Source organism: Tyto alba, unplaced genomic scaffold (assembly GCF_018691265.1).
Source record: "Tyto alba isolate M040663 unplaced genomic scaffold, T.alba_DEE_v4.0 Super-Scaffold_14, whole genome shotgun sequence".
Taxonomy (NCBI): Eukaryota; Metazoa; Chordata; class Aves; order Strigiformes; family Tytonidae; genus Tyto; species Tyto alba.
The window spans coordinates 53,236,672-53,257,523 of record NW_024881276.1 but is presented as its reverse complement, the minus strand read 5'-3'; the positions used below and the strand labels follow the sequence as shown (position 1 = coordinate 53,257,523).

Here is a 20,852-nt window from a genome sequence, read left to right as displayed (position 1 = left end):
ATAGTCAGCTTGTGAGACCTCTCTATCGAGTAACACAAAAGAAGAACTATTTTGAGTGGGGTCTTGAGTAACAACAAGCCTCTGAGCAGATCAAACAGGAGATGACTCATGAGGTAGCTCTTGGTTCTGTCTGGACAGGAAGAGCTGTACAAAATGCGCTCTACACTGTGGCCAGGGAACATGGTCTCACCTGGAGCCTCTGGCAGATAACATCAGGAGAAACTCGAGGTTGACCACTAGTGTTTTGAAACCAGGGTATCAAGGATCAGAAACTCACTAAAGGCCAACTGAAAAAGAGGTACTAGCAGCATATGAGGGGGTTCAAGTCACTTCAGAAATTGTTGGTATAGAAGCATATCTCCTCTTGGCACTGCAACTGTCCATGCTCCACTGGATGTTCAAATGAAACATCCCCTCTACACATCATGCAACCAGCGCTACATGGAGTCAGTAGGTAGCATTGATCATGTGGTGGACTTGACTGGGGAAGCCCAACAACCCAGGAACACTGGAAGAGATCATGGACTGGCCAGAATGCAGACATTTTGGAACATTGCCTGAGAAATTGGCTTGTGCCCAAGAGGCACAACCATATAATGAGTTATCAGAAGATGAAAGGTGTTATGCTCTGTTTACTGATGAATCCTGTTGTGGTGTAGGAGACCATCAGAAGTGGAAAGCTGCTGTGTGGACTCCCACATGGCATGTCACTGAAGCCACTGAAGGAGAAGGTGAGTCAAGTCAGTTTGCAGAACTGAAAGCCATCCAACTAGCCCTAGAGATCACTGAATGAGAAAAGTGGCCAGTATTCTATACTGACTCATGGATGGTGGCTACTGCCCTTATGGGGGTGGCTACATCAGTGAAATAGCAGTTGGAAGCACAGAGGTAAACCCATCCGGGCTGCTGCATTGTAGGAAGACATCACTGCCCGGGTAGAAAATGTTGCTCTAAAGGTACATCATGTAGATGCTCACATGCCCAAAAGCTGTACCACTGAAGAACATCAAAACAATAAGCAGGTAGACAAGGCTGTCAAAATTGAAGTGGCTCAGATGGACATGGACTGGGAGTGTAAGGGTGAGCTATTTGTAGCTTGATGGGCCTACAATACATTGGGACATCTAGAGAGAGATACAAAATACAGGTGTGCTCATGATCAAGGGGTGGACCTGATCATGTAGGCCATCACACAGGTCACTCATGAATGTGAAACATGTGCTGCAATCAAGCAAGCCTCTTGAGTAAAGTGTCCATGGAATAGAGGGCAGCGGCTAGGTTTTTGATATGGTGAGGCCTGGAAAATGGACTATATTGGACCACCGCCACGAACACACCAAGGCAAGTGCTACAACCTCACTGTGGTGGAAGCAACTACCGGTTGGCTACAAACATACCTGATAAACCATGCCACTGCCCAAAAGACCATCTTATTTTGCCAGTGATGGTAATTGTTCAGTGATCTTCCTGTACTTATCTCAACCCATGAGCCTTTCATTGTATTTTTCTCCCTCTGTCCAGTTGAGGAGGGAGAGTGATGGAGTTTCTTGGTGGACACCTGACATTCAGACAAGGTCAACCTACCACACATACTTCTGTTGCCTACTTTTCTCTCCAGCCTTGTATCTTAATCTCTACTTACATAAACATTTCTTCTTCCTCTCTGTGCCCTTATCTAAAATACAGCTATGATATCTATTCACAAGCTTTACTCATTCTCTAGATAATAGTAAATACTTAGAAAATAAACCAGAGTGTTACTGTGAATAGCATATTGAAAACCTCAGAACACTGTGGAGGAGTGTCAAAATGTTAAATTTAATTTAAAAATTCAAGTGGGGAAAAATATATAGAACACTCTCTGACACAAAACTGTAGTCAGTAAGATGATCATGGGACCAAGGTGATTTAGCTGAATTTCTGTCTTACCTGATTTTCTTTATATGATCATTATCAGTCTTTTTTTACTTATTTACATAGGACCTTAATTCACACTCCTCTGTTCCAGTGAACATCAATGCAGATCATTTGTGAACACCAGTTCGATCAAACAAAATTACCAGAACATCAGACTACAGTCATCAGCACAGCTTGTCAATGTTCAAATGTGGTGTACAGTCCTAGCTCCTGAGTAGTTCAGTTTCCTGCCAACTTTGATCTGTTTTCTGCCTTTACCTCTTATGTCTCTGTCCTCAGTAGTAATTATTATGACATGTAGCTTTCAACAGCTGAGGCCTTTTCTCTACTGCTGGCCCACAGCACTGTGCTGTGGAAGTACGGCTTAAGAAAGGAAAAGAAACTGTGAATGTGAAATAACTAGATCAGTGAGGAAGTGGGGAAACAGGTAGAGTATTATTTTAAAAACCCACACACAACACTATTCTGAAAAAATCAAACAGCTCTTCAGTGAAAGGTGTGGGTCAGCTTCAATTTCTGCATTATTCCTGTTGAAAAGTATGTAAAACGGGCCTTTATTTCCCCTTAAAACTCAGTTTCTCCCCCCAGGGTCTGGAAAGCCTTGTTGTTCAAGTTGAGAACTACACTGCCAGTAGCTAAGTAGCTAGTGAAGGGAGAAATCATTAAAAATGTCACTTACAGAGAAGACTTGAGACTGCTTATTTTTTTGAGGGACATGAGGAGGAATTTTCTTGGAGGCACTGACAAAGAAGTGACAAAGAAGTAGCAGCAGCAGTAGTAGTAATAGTAGTAGTAGTGACAAATATGAAGAAAAAGTTTCTCTCTAGCTTCCCAAGACTAAGATTTCCTTTTTGATATTAAACTCACCCTTGAATAATCTTCTCCACTTTTACCCCCTCCGAGCTCTGCTGCAGGGTTTATCTTCACTCATCAGCCTCCTGAGGAGAGCCAATGAACGGAAGGCAGAGCTGTTCAATCTGTTTCCTCAGTGTTCGCCTAGGCTCTCAGCACAGGAAGCCTTGTGCTCTGAAAAGTCAGAAGGAGGAACCTCTCCAGCTTTGAGGAGCCAGTTGATCAGGAGCACGCACAGCTAGAGGAGAGGAGTGGGAAAGAGGGAGAGAAAACACTGACATTGGCTGCTGAGGATGCACTGGCAGGCAAGAAATACTCCCCGTGACCACAGCTAGGTTGGTGATGGGATGGATGGAGTGACGGAGCTGTCTGAACCATGAAAGCAGGAACTGAGATGAAGATTGCTGGGAAGACTGTGTGTGTTTTTGTGATGCTCACCATCATCAAGGTCATGAGAACAGTAGGTGAGTTTAATTGGGGCCAATCAGCTGTTGGGATAGAAGAAAGTAAAGCGTGCACAGATATTTTTCTTTCCATAAAAACTAATTATCATGCAGTAACTTTCTTTAATTGCTAAAGATTATGGAGCACAATTAAAACATGTTTCCCCAATACCTACTCCTGCTCTTCTTTTCATATTGGTCACAAGGCTGCCAGGCATTATCCCTGTGACTCCCATGTAGGCAATTATTTAGTGACCCTTAGCTGGGAATGTACCATTTGTCACAGACAGGCTTTTTACTCAGACCTCTAAATCCACATCATCTGAGAAACTGGTCCATCTGACATATTAAAAATATGCCTGGGAAATTGTCTGTGAGATTGAAGCTTTTGGTCATGTGGTTTCTGCTGAAGAGAGGCTGCAGATAATCTGAAATAGGGCAGGGATCTCTTGCATCTTTCTGAGGAGTGGTGGAAGATCACTGATGCACTGACAGTAGGGAGCAGTTTCTGGAATTTCATTCAGAGTCTGATGGGCATGGTCACTATCAAGAGTGGGAAAGGCTTTTGTGCCAAAGACAGAGGCAATCCCAAGCCTTTCTAACCCCGTGTTTTAGTGTGGTTCACATAGTTTTAATATAGCTACATGTAGCTTAACTACAGCAGTTAATGTCTCCCACATACTCTTAATTTGCATTTCTAGAGCCTGTGCTTGTTAATGCAACTAGTGATTTGAGCAGCAGTTCCAGAAACCTAAACTCTCTATGTATAGAGGGAGAAAGCAAATAGTTCTGTGAGATTCAAATTAAACTAGGGACATCTCTGAATAATATGTAATGTTCATGTGTCCATTCCTGTTATGGACAGGTAGAACTAAACTTCATGGACATGAGTTATTCCATTCCACTTGGCTAGAAAATTAAACGTGGCTTCTTGGTGATATTTGAAAGCAAAATGGATGCAGCCATTGTTGGCAGTGAGGGAATACCTGTCTATAATGTGTTTGGCTGATCAAATGAGGGATCCAAAATGGTTACTTCAGTGCTACTCATTGGCAAAAAATTGGAATACTTTACAAACATTATTAAACTTTGAATTGGTAACCTCACAACAGGCACACTGGAGGTAAAAAACCTGTCCCTATTTTGTAGGTAAAGAACTATCTCAAGACAGTACTGAGGAATCTGCTCAGGGTCAGACAGATTATAGTAGAGTCAGAGACAGTCTAAAATTTTGAATACAGCTGCTCAAAAAGTAAAGGATTTCGGACACATCACAAAATGCTGAAGAAAATAGGGGAGACAAAGGGGAATCCTACTGGCAAAAATTCTTTTTAAAAATTGACTTGGAAATACTAAAAAAAAAATCCAATGTCAAGAAGATATTTTTTTTTCACCCAAAAAGTAATTGGATTTTAACTTCTTGGTGTCTTGGTGAATCAATGATATTCCCCTTCAGAGAATACAGATAAGATGTTCAGTTAAAATCTAATTTTATGCTTGAACCTTCCCCCACAAATAAAAAGCAGCCCACATTTGATAGGACGTTTTTAGTTAACACTGTTCTTAAACATTTTCCTTCAATATTAGAGTGACTGCCCTGACCAAGATGTAGCGACAAGTTTTTTTTCTCTAGAGACCACAGTCTAAATGTGTCAAGCTGATCTAATGTGTGTATTCTGTCCAGAGAACTTTAGTCTTGTATGCAGCTGAGAAGGAATTATGTCCCCGCTTCTGAAGACTATATCAAGCTACTCTGAATGAAATAAGGTCATGCAAAACCTGTTGTGTGTAACCAGGCTTTATCTGCATTAGAATTTTCATTAAGATTTCATTAGCATGTTGTTTTGTGTTGTTTGGTTAGTTTTTACAACAACAGAAGGGGCAGCTCAGAAGCAAGTCTGAGGTCACTTCATGATTGTCGTATCTAGATCTGCCTCCAAGTAGAGTTAGATAATATGCTGCTGGCACATGATCTGTACTAACAATCCTTCTGTGACAATCTTCATAGTAGCAGCAGTGGAAAAGACTCAAAATATTTTTGTTAACACTTTGAAGAATTCTCTAGTTTAACTAAGCAAACAGGACACCTCAGGTGGTTGTGTACATACTCCAAATGAAAGGGGATAGTGGAGGGCAAGATCTTCCATAAGAGGTTCATGCAACAAATCTCTATTTATTGGATTAACATTTGCAATCTTGAACAGTGTAAGTCCTGCATCTGCAGTTGCATCCTGTGACAATAGATATGACCAAATGCTTCAGAAGAAGCTGCAAGAAATCCACTGTCAGTAATTAGATATGATTTTCTATGGTTGTTCAGTTTTATCAATAGTAAAAAACTGAACTCAGTGGCTTTTCATCAGTGCTGGAATTAGAGTGTATGAGGTGAATAAAAGTGAAGTAGATTTATGGAGAAACCTGACTAGAGTTCAAGTTCACCTGCATACAGAACTTTCTTGGATACTACTGCTTCATTTAGTTCCTTTACTTAATACAGCTTGTAAATTCTCTTTCACTAGTGTACTAGTGTTTTATTGACTTTATTTTATTCTTACTTTCCCTGTCCTAGTGTGTTTAAGTGCTTCTGTCTCTGTTGCCTCCTATTCTAGTTTACCATGGAATCTTGCTCTAGACACAAAAAATCATAGGCTAAAAACCGATTCTGATAAACTTAAATTTTCTTCCCTGTCACTATTTCTTTGCTGCTCCTTTGGGTCTATATGCTGGAATCATTCTGACTTCTTTTATCCTAAACCCACCTGAATCCAAACATCTTGTTTTTCTTACACAAATGCTTAAAACAGAATTCTGTGCAATTAAGGAAAAATTTTCTCAGAATAGAGCTAAATTTCCATAGTACAATCTCCAAGGCGTGTCCTTGTGACATTAAGGTTTTATTTTGCTGTGGTCCAAATGCAATGCCTGAATGTGTCTCGTTTCAAAACTATGGAAACAAGGAAGTTCAGTATTGCAAGTTGACCACATACTCCATGACTACAAAGCAGATTTTCTTTAGCTGGAAATGCACTTGTAGAAGTACATTCTACTTAAAACTCACAGTTGATATATTCTGTATTTAGAGGTACAATAATTCATAAGAAAAAAGTGTAGCTATCTTCTTATGCTGCCTTATCTTTGTATTGAGTAAGAAAATACTAGAAAGAAAAATACTGTGCTAAAGCTAAGCACTAAACAAGGTATGACTGAGATTTTAACTATATAAAAGTGAGGTCATAATCATGTTTTCACAGCAGTCCCTTGTCTGCTCTCTGCAAAGTATGAAAAAGAGGGCATACAACCTACCGTTTGCAGTCAATGGTCTATTTTTTTTAGAATAGCAGGAAAATGCCACTTAAGCATAAATAAACAGTACAGCTTATTTTATTCTTCTCGTGAGGAAGAGAGCAGATAGCCAAGTTCAACATGCAAAACAGAATATAAAACATTCTGTATCTGTTTCTATACCGAGCAGTGGGGGGGCCTTTGCACTTTCTTACAGCTGGTGTCACAGTGCTACTCTGAAATATTACCCAAGGCACTTCGGCATCCAGTGTAAATCCCTTTTCCCCTCATCCATTCCAGCTCACACTCTGCAAGGACAAGGATCTACTTCGCACACAGAAGTTGCTATAATAAATTTAAAGTTTACAGCCAGACTGACATAATGTGTGACATCTTGTTAAGTTCGGTGATGATTTATTAACAGTTGAGTATTTGGCCAATGGTGTTTGTTCTGCAAGCTGCACGACTAATACAGCATTTAAGCACCAACTAATTCCTTCATTAAAGAAGTGCATCCATCCTTCTTTCTACAAAGTCATGTTTATATTGAGACATAGCCCATTTATGTCAGGGTAGAAACAAAACCTCAGAAAGGACTGCATCAAATCGCTTTTTTTTTAGGGCAATATTCATGGAACACATTTCATAAACAATCTGAGCACCAAAAAAAGCACCCACCTTACTGAAAGGCTGGTTTTAATCCTGATTGAGGCAGATTCTCTATTCTAATTTCCAGCCTAAATTTGTTGTACTACTTATTTTCATCATTATTACATTTTGAGCTGATGAATTTCAGCACACATCTACCATTCTACTCATCAAGGTCACCTGGTTCTTTCTGTGTGACATTTCCATTCTTTATATTAATAATGCTATATTCTTCCTACTTTCAACGAATTTCGTCACACACTCCTGACATAATGCCAATGCCATTAGTAAAACCATTAAACAGAATTACCATAAAAATAATCTGCTGAGAAACATTATCAGCAAGCTACCTTCAGCTTGACACCTCCTTTTAACACTGCCTTTTGCTTTCCCTCCTTAATCCAGTTCTTTATCCATCATGTTTCCCTTGAATTGTCCCTCTATTCTTCAGTGTAATTTATGAACTTCAAGGGGAGACTGTATCAAATAGCATCTCTAACTAGGTGAGATTTAACATCTTTCCTTTGCTTTAAAAATCATCTGTCTTGAATGACTACTTGAAAGGATACCAGAGAAAGCTAAAGAGAATGGAAAGATCATAGAAAAAATAAGAACTAGGAACTGACAACTGCAAAGGTATATTCCACCTAGAATGGGAAAACTGAAAACTTGGGTTCATTATTAAGTTCTGTCAGAGTGCTCTCCTCTCTCACCTCTAAAGTCATATTAAAATTTGCAATCTAAAAAAATTTCAGCCATGCTGCAGGCACTTCATACTGGAAAACCAGTGTTTACAATGACAAAGTGTATTTTTGGGGTGTGCTTTAAGGTTCTTATTTCAGCTTGTATGAGACAGCAGGAAGGAGATTTATACTGCAAACAACACAGTAATGGTGGCCGAAAAGAAATGTGTTAAAAGGAGAACAAAAGAAGAGTTTGAACATGAGGAAGAGAGTAATTTCTGAAGATAGGAAAAAAGCCTAAATAGTATGAAATGGGAATAGGAGGTATTTTCAAGGAATAATTATGAGTATGGATAAAAGAGTGTGAGTGGGAGCTAACAATAAAAGTGTAAGTCTCTTATTGTGTCCTTTTAAAGATATGTCCATGCTGATAGAGCTGTGATCACAGCCTCAAGAAACAGAGTCATATGAGCTCAGGCCAGATAGTTCATGTATTTCTATAAGTAAAATTAAAGTACTCTAATTACTTACTACTCACCCAAGATGCAGGGCTGATTTGCAGCCTAATTTCTGTCCTGTGCTGTTGTGGCTATACGTTCAGAGTCACAAAGCTACCATATATAATACTCTGTCACTACTTTAGCAATCCCTACCCTAGTACAAAGCACTTCTATTTGTTTATCTCACTTCATTCCAGACAAGCCTTGCTAAGCATCACAGGCACTGTGTGGCAGTAGAAGTGGAAAACAGATGCAGAGCTCAGATTGTTGTATCTGGCCTCTTCCAAGCATCTGGTACTACCTTTTTGATTATGACTTGCTATGACTTGTATAATATGTTAATTCCAAGATATAGTTAGTCATTTTCTTGTGGTATGATCATTGTTTCAGTTCATTATACATCTAAGTTCAATATGTCCGCAGTGTGGTGGGGGAGATGCTGTGGTAGATTGTCACTGTAAGAAATTAAGACACAATAGAATTATGGCTGAGAAAGTAAAGCAGTCTCTTTACAGTGCAAAAAACTCTTTAACTGCTACACTTCTGAAGAGGCTGTCATGGAACTTGAGTCATTTTGGGGGCAAGAAAAAGTTCTACTGTGGGTTAAAACCTGCTATAAAGAATAACAGAGGCTGGAAATCTTTCCTATTTGAAAGTAAACAGAAGCACTTTCAAGCTGCGTAGCTGCCTCTGATTTTGCAGTGATTCCCCTGAAAATTTTAGTGGCTTCAGAATAAAATTTTCCTGGTTTTGAAATCTTTCTTTCTCCTTTTATGATAAGAAAGATCCTGAGAAACAGGAGGAATGACTAAACAAGTGACACTGCAAAGGAACTAGTTATCCACAAGAGCTGTCAAACACACTACATAAACCACAAAAAATAAAGATAAGTCTTTTCCCCAATCTTTTTCAATTACAGTACTCTTAGCATGACAACAGTAATCAACACATTGTTAAAACACAAATGTCAACTCCTCAACTGAGTTTGCTTTTTTCCGAGAGAACATATGTCCATTTTTAAACATAAAAGTAGAATCTGACAGTTCAGTGGAATGTGCACACAGTGCACTGGAATGGAGCTTGAGAACCTCATTTCTTAGAATCATCTTCATCTTAAAATCTTAAAATCTTCCTCAACAGTCAAGGAGAGACAATGAGGGATGGCATATTAGTATTGGTATTACAATTACATGAACTTCAGAGCCTGGAGTCAAATTGTAAGACCCACCTGTCAGATGAGTCTCCAATGTGAAACCTGCTCATGTTGGATTTGCATCCACAACCAAAATAGGAAGGTTCAGCCCAGAGCTGTACAGAACTCCCAGAACTTGACTTTCCTGTTTTCTACATCAGTGTGACAGACAAGACAGCACATACTCCCCACCTCCTGAGCTCTTCTCCTGGCTGACAGAAAAAATGATTGCCATTTTCCACTCATTTGTGAAGAATAAGACTTAAAATGAGAAGTTATTTACAATAAATGTGTAAATATGCGATACTTCATCTCTCTTTTTGTGCAATGAAATAGTAAACAGTACTGACATTTAATTATCATGCTACAGTTATCACTGCACTATGATGAGCTTGATAGCTCACACCTCTTCAAATTTCTTGTTCTCTGCAAGACCTCAGAGAGTGAGGCTTTTGCTGCACCGGTTATCCCCTTTTTCAGTTACAGCAAGCTGTTAGCTCAGCTCAGCTATAACACAGGATTTCACCATGAGAGAAGTAGCAGCGCAATGTACTGGCTTGTTTCCGAGCTTTTGTTTGACTAGATAAACGCTGATGTGTTTGGCATATATGCCCTAATGTCTTGGTCATAAACCAATCTGCTATCACAAATGAAACTTTAGCAACTGACTTTTAGCTATTTTACAGTATGAAAGCATCATTCCAGAAAACAGTGGTGCAGTGACATGTCTGAATTAAAACACTTGCGGCACTGAACCCTTCCTCTTTAACAGAATGGAACACTTTTATTTGTTCAGTTCTCCTGCAGAGCAGACACACACCCTTTAGGTGAGATTTTGCCTTTCCTCAGAGCTGCTGAGTACATACACAAGAGTGCAGGCTGGGGCAGGCAACATAAGGAGGGCAAAGAAAGCAGATGAGAAGATCCTGGCAAAGGGCTTGGTTGGAGCAGACCCACAAGAAGTCGTAGAAGTGATGGAAAAAGTTGCTCAGAAGAGACCATGTGGAGTCTGTGCAGCCTGACAAGTCACCAAAAGCTGGTGGAGTAGGGGCACAGAGAGCAGGGGACATTTGTTTTTAGGCCTTTTTTTTTTTTTATATAAGTACAGCTAGCAATTCTGTGTTCCCTAAAGAGCTGTGACTTTCTGGCATATTGGTTTGTGTTCTAATAAAACATACTTCTAGAAAGTACATGGCTTTTGGTACGCTCACTAGAAAGAGAAAGCAGGGCACATCCAACTTCAGCCCAGCATGAGGTCCTGTCAACATCCCCAAATTGAATGAAATGCTATGGCTGACCAAGAGAGACAGGATAGGGATGAGGAGAATTTCTATTTAAATAAATTTTGTGCTGGTGGACCCCATAGTTATTTACAGATTAATTACTGAGAATATACATTTTTGGACTGCTCTTAAATAAAGCTAACTCTGTGGTAAAAATCAGTAAGTCTTGACATTTCATTAGACTATATTTTAGCTTGAAATAGAAAGAAAGGCAAATCCTCTTTTCATCAGAAACTGTTATGAAAATGGCTGACACTATTCTTTCTGGTTTGGAAGCTTCTCATCGAGTATTACCCAGGTCCAGTCCTATTTTGCTTGTGAGTGACAAGATTTTAGGTAACACAGTTCAAAACCTTAAATTATCTGAACCTGGTACTATGCTCTGTGGTAAGATGAAGCAGAGCTCTCTTTTTTGCATATGCTTTCTTGGGGGAATAGCAAGCAGTCTGGAAGATCTACAGAAATGGAAACACTATAACCATCCACATGGCTGACAAGCAGGGCTAGTGAGCAAATGCCCAGCAGAACTATTGGCCTGGCTATGATGGTTTGGGGAATCAGTTTAGTAGGTGTCCACAGCACTGTGCCATCACAACATGCTTCCATGCCACATTGAACCAGGAGGATCAAAATAGGTGCAGGCTCTGCAGTTGCTCCTTGCTCCCTTACCACTTTTTTCTCTTTTTCTGCCTTCAACATAAAGACAGACAGTCACAGTTTTAAACAGTTCCTGGGAGAATGCTAACAGGCTAACGGGGTCATTATATAGGATAAAACCTCCTCCTAATATATTTCTCTTCTACAGAGATAAAAACATATTCCGTGTTCCACCTTAAGATGAAGTCTTCAAAGTAATTTCAGAAATACAAATTAACCAAACCTTTCAGGATTTTTGGCATATGCATTCTTCTTCTGTAAAAATCTAAGGGTCATGTTTCTAGCAGTGTGCATGAGAAAAGCAAAGCAAGGAAGAAAGTACACAATTCATATTTACACTAATGTCAATTCCCTGCACTCTAACAATGAAAGAGGGCAGTAAAGTGAGAGCAGTTTAATTTTATTACGTTTATAAGGCCTCTTCACAATAATAGGAAGGTGTATGTAAGGATAGGATAAATATGAAATAGATTACTAATTAATCTGCCTTCTGGAAAAAAATTCCTGCCTTGCTAAAAGCCTTCTAAATTAATAACAAGATACAGGGGAATTCAGAATTCTTCTGCAAATTTATCATAAACCTAAAATTGTATTTAAATGTAATTTAGCAGATTTTAAGCTGATTGATGTAGTTTATCATTTTAAATGAACGGTACCTGATTCATTCAGGGGAGAATATGACAGAAAGGCATGGCAGAAAGCACCACTTTCTCTCCCTCTTTCTTTCCAGTCTTGAAGTACACAAGCCGTTATGCTGGGGAACTTGCACATTGTGATAGGCTGCTTAGGAGATGCAGAGTTGAAAGACAAGTAAAATGCTTTAATAAGTAAATGAAAGTGTACACAGTTAAATACACACATTGTCATTCCTGGGCAACATTTGCAAACATTATCCAAGGAAACCCCAGCCCCAACATACAGACTATTTGAATGCTTAGGTTTGCTTATTAATTTTCAGATGAGGTCAGCCATACTGATGACATGAGTTCCGAGGTTCTAGTCAGTGTTAAACTGGGAAAGGAAACAGTTTGTTCTCCAATTTACAGCAACATTCATAGACCTTACATCCAGAAACAACCATGAGACAAAAGGCTTCTTTCAGTTCCTCTCCTGGTAAAATCATCTGAGTTTAAAACACACACCTAACATTTTCTTGAAATGCCATTAGGCAGGAAAAACTTGTCATTTAAAAACACTTCCAGTGTAATAATGTATCACCAAACACTGCTGACAAATGAATTAAGGAAACAAGCATTTGTAGGGCTGGTGGGTAATTAGTGTATCAGAAAATGGTGTGAATAGACAGCACCTTTCTTCTTCAGCCATGCTTGGAATCATTAAATGATGAATCCTGGCAGTATCGAGCAGCAGGAAGATATTTCCTTTTTTTTTTTTTTTAATAAAAATGGGAAGTGGATGGCTTCAGTGAAATACTATCCCAAATTAATTTTCCTCTTCCACCAGGAAAAAAGCCTTCTGGTGTATGTATACATATACATCATATACAAAACAAACAAACAAACAAAAAATTAAAGGCAATCCTAAGAGTGTAACTTGTCTTGAACAAACAGAGCACCAAGGAGCCATACAGTGGTCTGGCTCTCCACCCTTCAATGGCCAATGTGATAACTTCCATAAAGTACAAGGGGACTAGGTCCAAGCTTTTCCATACAGACTTCAAGTATATAGTTCATGGATCATGAAAAGAGAAAGAGAGGAGGTATTGTTCCTAACTCCAAGCAAGAGTCATCTTTTAAAATCCAAAAGAAGAGTCACTGTCATGGAAAGAAGAAAAAAAAGTAAAATATAACATGTTTCCAAGCAAATGCAAAACTGAATTCAAGAACAAGACATACTCACTGTCAGAGTCAACACAGTTGATACATCAGCTGAATAAAGTTTCTCTGTAACCTTAGCCTTGCGAGCAACATGCATCAGGATATGGGCATATTTTACACATTTGTAGCCGTGTGCCTGGAACAAAGATGGGTAGGACTTATGTGCATGTCCTATGGGGACCACTGCAGTAAAAGAAGTACAATCACACTGTAAATGCATAGGTACACATTGTGTACGTTCATAGTGTGAATGTGTGTGTTCACAAAGATTCAGGAAATGAAAAGACACCCCTGAGACATAAGACAAAACCTCTTCCTCCTACACAAAGCTCCACCATTGTTATCTGCACTGTGGTCATGCCTAAGAGGTGTAGACAAGGCCTTTGACCACACTGTTGAATTTTGTATGAAAGCAGAAGTCAAAGTTGTTCACTTCGTTGGTAGCAACAGTTCCAGAGAAAAGTCATGTTGCCAAATCCAACAGTCAAATTTCTATCATTTCATCCTGTAAGAGGTAACAGCCCTGTGAGCAACCCACTGGAGGATTTGCCAATAGACGCACACTATTCAGATGCTGAACTGCTTAAGATTATGGGCAGGAGTAGGGTCTTCCTCCAAAATCTGTCTTATCCACTAAGATGAGCTCCAGTGCAAAATTTCTTGTGATTATTGTGGGAGTAGGTTGTGATAGGCCACTGGCTCCATAATCCATGGTTGTAATACAAGATGACAGACAATTTGCAGGTGAGTACACACAGGGTCTCACGCTGGTGTGTAATGCAGACATTTCTCTGTGAAGCACCGACCAGAACTCCAAGGTTCTGAGTGACATCCCTGGGCACCTCTCACATGTCCGTCTCCTTCTTTCCTCCAGGGAACGAGAAAGTGTCAGTGACGGTAGGCAACAGCTCTGTGCTCACCTGCTCTCCCAAATCAAATATAACCATGGTAACATGGAAGATAAGCCCCAAGGTTGGAGGCCCCTGCACCTTGAGCTACAGGGCTGATCAGAACAAGACAAACAGAACAAACTGCAGTGACAGCGTGGACTGGAAGTTCAGACCAGATCGGGATCCCTCCCTTGAGATACGGCAAGTGGAAATAGCCCATGAAGGAAATTACACCTGTGAAGTAGTAGCAACAGAAGGGAATTTCCACAAGATGTACCAATTGACCGTGCTGGGTAAGGGACTCCTTCCTCATTTTACAGTCCTCCAAAGGACCTTGTCTGGGTCTAGACTTACAAAGCTCCTCGCCCCATGCACGGGGAAGGCATGCAGCAGGAAGAGAAGCTCTCTTGCTGGGATAAACTGTCATGCATTTCACTGATAGTAGCTCCGTTCTCCCCTTCTCCTTATTTCCCCAAACTCTTCTCCCTTCTGTTGTCCCCTTTTCCACTATCTAGTTAGAAACGACAGGTGTGAAGCAATTTCCAGGATACTAAAAGAGGACAGACCCACTTCCTCTTATGCTGGGATTCAAGTACATTTTAAACCACTTGTACAATGGCTGCTTGGGACAAAAGTCTAATTCAGCCCTGTATTTGGGATAATTCCCTACTGCAGTGTCCAGGGCAACCTGCTCTAATGGTACATGGCTGTGGTAACAAACCCGGATGGGGAGAGTTGTCCAAAAGGAAAAGAAAGAAAGAAGCGCAATTTTTGTCTCTCGTGGCTCTGGCCCGTGCCACTGTAATGAGATGGCACCTCCAACCTTATTCTCCTCCTTTCACCGTGTTCGTTTTGGGTAGAGAACAAGAACATCCTATGCCAACTGCAGCAAACTAACTCCACGCATGTCCCCTTCCTGATGCTTTGCAGTGCCCCCCAGGCTGACCCTGTACTGCGATGACAACGGGATCCCCGTGTGCAAGGCAGCGGTGGGGAAGCCGGCTGCTCAGATCTTGTGGGTCCTAGAGGGCATCTCCACCCCCAAGGAGGAAGGCCATGACAACGGGACAGTGACTGTTCTCAGCAATTTCACAGCATATAGCACCAACACGACTAATACAACCTGCATTGTGTCCCACCCAGCTGGGAACCAGAGCAGCTCCATAGCCTGTCGTCCCCCAAGTAAGCTTCCCTTTGTGTGTTCAGCATTCAAAATCCTGCTTAACCTCCTGTGCACACTCTTGGTCCTTCTAGGAAGGAAGATCTATAAAAGCTATAGCAACCCTCAGTGAAGTCCCATATGGACAAGAGTATTGTCCCCAATAGCCTTTGCCCAGAAACATTACCAGCTTGTTTGTGTTCTAGACTGTATTTCCTAATGGTTTCTTTCCTAAGAGGGATATACATAAGTGTGGTAGTGTTCTTTTGGTAGTGAAAATGTTGGAAACAGAGACAAAGCGGTCATGATCTTAGTGTTAAAATAATCACTTGGAAAAATAACATCAGCAAATTTTTTTTAGATGCAAATGTTAAGTCTCTTGCTCAGATCATGGTGAGAGAAAGAAAGAGAACCGACTCTTGTGTTGCCAGCAGGAACAAATAAATCACTTCATTCTGAGTTTTGAATGTTTGACACTGTATGACATTTGGTTTCTGGTTTTTGCTTTTTTTGTTGCTTTTGAGAACTATACACGAGTTGCAGTACTGAGATATGTTGAGTCTTTGAGAGGAGCTCAGGAATGGATTAGTGAAAAAATATCAAGTGTCCTCTGTGGGATTTGTGGGATCTGTTTTTGTCTCTGATACAGACACTACCTGTGTTTCTCAGATGTTTCATGACTGCCTTTCCCTTTTGCTGAAGGGGATTATATTTATTTTGTAAGCACGATGAGAATGTGTGTATGTGCTAAAGCAGCTTTAATCTTATACTGAAATAATAAAGAAACAAAGCAGTAAGAAGATATAACTAAGACTATCTCTTTGTGTTTAGAGAACAGCTTTTTCCGGGATGTCTTAATCATTCTTGGTTTCCTGAGCATTATTACCTTCATGGCTGTTGTTTACTATTTTAAGCTCCACAGAGACAGGTATGTATGATGGGGTGCTAAGGAAAGATTGTCTCATGTTAGAAGAAATCTTTAAGTAGTGTTTGTGTCTTGAAATCATTATGATTCTGTCAGCCTGTGCTGCTATGAATAACTGAATTAACTACACCAAATATTTCTATATGGCAGGCACTGTGCACACATCTTCACTGAATAATGCACCCGAATAAAATATAAATGGGCAGAAGTTGGCAGAGGATCCTCATTGCATTGTCTGCTACTCTAAAGAGGAGCTCTTTGTTCTAGTAGGGAACTGGAAGAGTAAAGCTGTTCTTCAGACACTCTGATAGTCTGCCAGTATCTCTCTTGTTTAGATCAGGGGGTTGGTTCTGCTGCCTGATAAATTCTATCAAGTGCCAGAAGACCGACCAGTGCTATCCTGCCATATCATCAGAGGGGACAGCAGATTGAACCTCTATTTATGAAAAAGCTCTGTGGGAGAAGCTGGACTGTAGCCCCTTTAGGATTTCCCATGGACAAAAAAGCAGTTCCAAGGAAAAAACACAGAAGTCATTTGTGCAGAGAAAGATTGAATTAGCACATGTAGTGAAAACCCTAGCTATGTTCCTTCCTTCCCCTATCCCAAAACTCGTTTTTCTCTCAAGCCTTCTCCCTCAGAGCTTTTTATCTTAATTTCAGCTGAAGGTTCCATAATTTCAGGATCAAAAGTCAAGAAAAGAGAGACATGAGAAGGCTTGTGGCTTTACTCTTGACAAGAAAAAGAAATGTTTCATAAGCTTGTGATCAAAGAAACCAGGCTGTAATCCAGCCAAACCTATGATTGAGGAAGGAATTTGCTTTAATAATTGTTTTCTTTTTCACAGACTATGCCATAAACCCAAACCTCCTGAAACTGCTCCTACACATTCCCCACAGGTAAGGTGAATGATGTAAAGTAGACCATCACCAAATCAGGGATCTTCTGGTAGCCCTGAAAACATGGTCAGTATAGGGAAACTGTTAGATTTTTGCTCTCGGCTTTCAGTAGATGCTACTGTGTCTTACATGTTTGATCTCAGCTGTATCTCAGGACAAAACAAAGCTTATCATCACCATAATTTTGACTTGGAGAAAACATTAGAGGCAAGTTCCAACAGAAAAGTCTTGGCAACTGCCATCCTTTATCTTAGCAAGGAGTGAGTCCCACCACATCTCCCTGGTCATATCAGATACACTGACCACAATTGCTATACAAACAGTACTCAGGAAGGGAGGCAATATCACATGTTGGGGAATATTAAGAAGGCTGTTAGTAAACAAGAGGATTAAACAACAAAATTAGCAGACACAGATTAAAAAAGAATATCCCTCTTGGTGTCCAGAATGATAATACACAAGTGTTGAAGGACACTCTTGATTTTGTATGGTCAATCCACAATCAAAGAGCTAACCATACTCAAGTCAAAACATCTTATAAAACAATGGAAGGAGTGCTGAGCTGCAAGCCAAGAGGTATTCTTGAATTCGCTGTGCTGTTACAAGCTTCCTGTGTAGCTGAGCAATTCACTCATCAGCACTGTCTCTGTTCTCTGCTACCAAGTATAAAATACAGCATTTCTATGCAGGCAAGATGTGTTACATCTATATTGTGAATATCCATGCACCTACAGTAGACACTAGGTGCAAATTTTGTTACCCACTTAAAAATGTGCTTCAGTTTTGGTTTCAGAAAAGACTTAGTCAATTCAAGTTATTATTATTCCTCCTGTTCTGCTGCCTTACCTCCCAATTGCTGGTGACAGAAACAGTTGCATTAATATAAAATAATGGATTAAGTGCCAGTGTTCTTGCTGTCACATCATACAACTTTCATTAGCATGTCTGTAGACTGAAATTGTAGACTGATGGAGGAATCAATCACGGTCAAGACTCTAGTATGTTATTTGCTCTTTCTAGAGAACTAGACCCTAATACAATTTTTTTTTTTTTCAGCCCAAAATAGGTGGGGTAGAAGGGAAGGAAAGGGTTGCAAGTGAAACAGTACTTCAGCTTTACCCTCCAAATCTTTGACAGAAACAGCAATACAGGTTCTTTGGTAGAAAAAAAGCAATAGAGGGATTTTTCTTGAGTCCAAGAGGAATAAATATGGGAGCACTATTCCCCAGTTACATTCTTCAGTCCCAATGTCCAGATGAAAGGCTTGCAGAATCTTGCCAAACCAGACTTCTCCTTGTATTTACAGTTTTTGGTTTTGTTTTTCTAGGATGACACAATGGAAGTGGAACCTTATACTACTTATGTGCAGAAGGAAAACATCATTTATAACTCGGTGTCTGATCTGACAGTGGGGCAGAATCTTCCACAAGGACTGTCACCAGCAACATGAATGATTCAACAACACTGGAAAGGGAGAGAGACACTTTATAAAAGACTGGTTATAGAAAGAAACTTCTCAGGCGATTTCTTCAGATTTTGGGGCAACATAGCTCACTAGGTCTATTCGAACACCTGTGATTCCTGATGAGCCTGTACAGTTCTTTTTTTTTTTTCCCTGTTTTGCCTTCTTGCTTGGGAAATGAAACATTATTCCTTGGGAAAATGTGACTGACCCCATGCCATAGTTTTTTCTGAAAAAGCTGTTGAGATCACTCTTCCCTTTGCCTTCTTGCCTTGGAGATCCTAATTTTGTCAGTCACTCCTAGGCAATACTTTGATGTACTTGACACTATGTTGTACACATTTGGGAGATGGGAGGAGTGTTATGTCTGAACTATAATGAAACACTCTTCAATCCACAGCCACTTTTTTGCAATTCAAAAATTACTGATATAGTGGCCTGAGTACTGATCATCACAAAACAGCTCAAATGGTGGAAGATATTGGTAGGGAGGATCTTTAATCCCCCAGTTTTAAAAATGGAAACAACTGATACATTTAGAAGGTCATCGACTAAGAGAGACTTCACTAGCATGATTAATTAACTTGTTAGGTTCATATTCAGTGTTTCCACTAAATGTATTCATTCTGCATTTCAGATTATTGTTATGATTACTTTTCCATAAGATTCTCTGAAGCTACAGTATTCCTCTCTTTCTTAGAGTATTGGCATTACAATACTACAAAAGAATTATGTTACTCAAACAAATATCAAATATTTCAGACAATGAAACAAGTTCAAATATATTTTCTGTAACTGTGCAATAATGTACAAAAAGGATAAAATGCTTGCTAATTCTAATCATATTTATTTCAACTACCACAACTGAAGATTTTTTCATTCATATGTCTAAATGTTTTACTGATATTCTTTTAAATATACTTGCAAGTTCACTTTTTTGTATGAAATTTAGCTAATATATCTTAGTGTGTCTCATGTCGAGGTGACTTCTCACCTTCCCAAACTATCCTTTGGGAATAAGTCAAATAAATTGTCCTCTATATACTAGCAGTTCTTAAACTTTTTGGATTGATGCCTTACTAGCTAAAGTATGAACTGGCTTTACAGTAAGAGTAAGGAAATCCATTTGTAAACCTCTGTTTACTACCTCTTATTTCAGTATTTTAAAAGACTGACTGGGTACTTGGTCTGATGGTAGAATCAGAAGAGCTAGATTTTTCCTTTAGACTATAGAAATGTCTTTGCCACACATTGCTAGAGCTTTCTTTTGAGATAGCCTCCCAAGGGCTATGACCCAGTCCTTGGAAAACAGACTTCTAAATTGACTGCAGTTCCTAAATGTGTTGATACTCATGTAAACCGATACAAAATCGGTTATTTATTCTCATTCCAGCAGCTACGAAACAGTCACTTTTGTCCATGTGCTCTCTGCATGCAAGTATTCCATTTCTGTATGTCATTTTAGAATGGAAGGGATCAAAGCTGTATATCAATCAGCTACAAACAAGTTTTAAAGGAACCTCAATTTCCAGTGACTTACCAAGGAAGAGATCCAGTCAACTCAGTCATAATCCTCTGAAATTCCCCACTCAAAATTGGTGTAATACTGTCCAATGATCTTTCTTCCCATCCAAAACCAGAGCGTCATCACTTTTTAGACTATTTTATGTGGACTGAAAGTCATTTATGTTTATAAATATATATATTTATTTATAAAGTGGGGTTCATCCTATGAGACAGCAGCTCTCGAAGGTAGGGGCTTGCCAGTTTATATGTAATATATTTAAAGAATTAAAATATCTTCTAACCTGCTGTCTAGCTGTAGAGTTTCATGATCCGTTACAGTCCTATTACACTGGACTCTAGCATGTACGTTCCAGACCTGGACATTGCTAAGTTGCTAATTGGTTGATTATTTCCTTTGTCCTCTACTTTGTTCCACATTCAGGCCTGCAATGGGCAGAAAACAGGATTTTAGTTTGTGACTGTAACAAATAATATGAATTAAGTCTTACGTATACACACATATATAAATATGCTCTCTGTTCCTAGCAGCACAGAAGGTCTAGAGCGGAAAGTCCCTTCCTGCACTCCTCTTTCTCCATCAGGGTACTTGCTACTTCTCTTTGCAATGTGCTGCTATTGTGCCGCAGTCATTCTCCATACAAAAGTGCTGCGTTGACTGTCTCTTAGTGGTCAGGCAAGCCTGCCCTTTAAACTCCCC

At 39.7% G+C, this 20,852-nt stretch overlaps 1 protein-coding gene across 1 annotated transcript; it reads left to right on the top strand.

Annotated features, from left to right (window-relative positions):
* The first annotated feature begins 2,919 nt into the window (after positions 1-2,919).
* Positions 2,920-20,440, top strand: LOC104367837 (cell surface glycoprotein CD200 receptor 1-A-like). The gene is made up of 6 exons (XM_042788383.1): positions 2,920-3,233; positions 14,170-14,478; positions 15,116-15,367; positions 16,176-16,272; positions 17,115-17,166; positions 18,494-20,440. The coding sequence occupies exons 1-6, from the start codon at positions 3,146-3,148 to the stop codon at positions 18,614-18,616; spliced, it is 921 nt and encodes a 306-aa protein (XP_042644317.1). The 5' UTR covers positions 2,920-3,145; the 3' UTR covers positions 18,617-20,440.
* The last annotated feature ends 412 nt before the right edge of the window (positions 20,441-20,852 follow it).

What these genes read in the sequence shown, in the direction of transcription:
- LOC104367837 (XM_042788383.1), top strand. Translation starts at nt 3,146, where the DNA reads ATGAAAGCAGGAACTGAGATGAAGATTGCTGGGAAGACTGTGTGTGTT. An exon ending in CAAGGTCATGAGAACAGTAG is followed by an intron (nt 3,234 to 14,169) that starts GTGAGTTTAATT and finishes TCTTTCCTCCAG; the next exon opens with GGAACGAGAAAGTGTCAGTG. An exon ending in CATAGCCTGTCGTCCCCCAA is followed by an intron (nt 15,368 to 16,175) that starts GTAAGCTTCCCT and finishes CTTTGTGTTTAG; the next exon opens with AGAACAGCTTTTTCCGGGAT.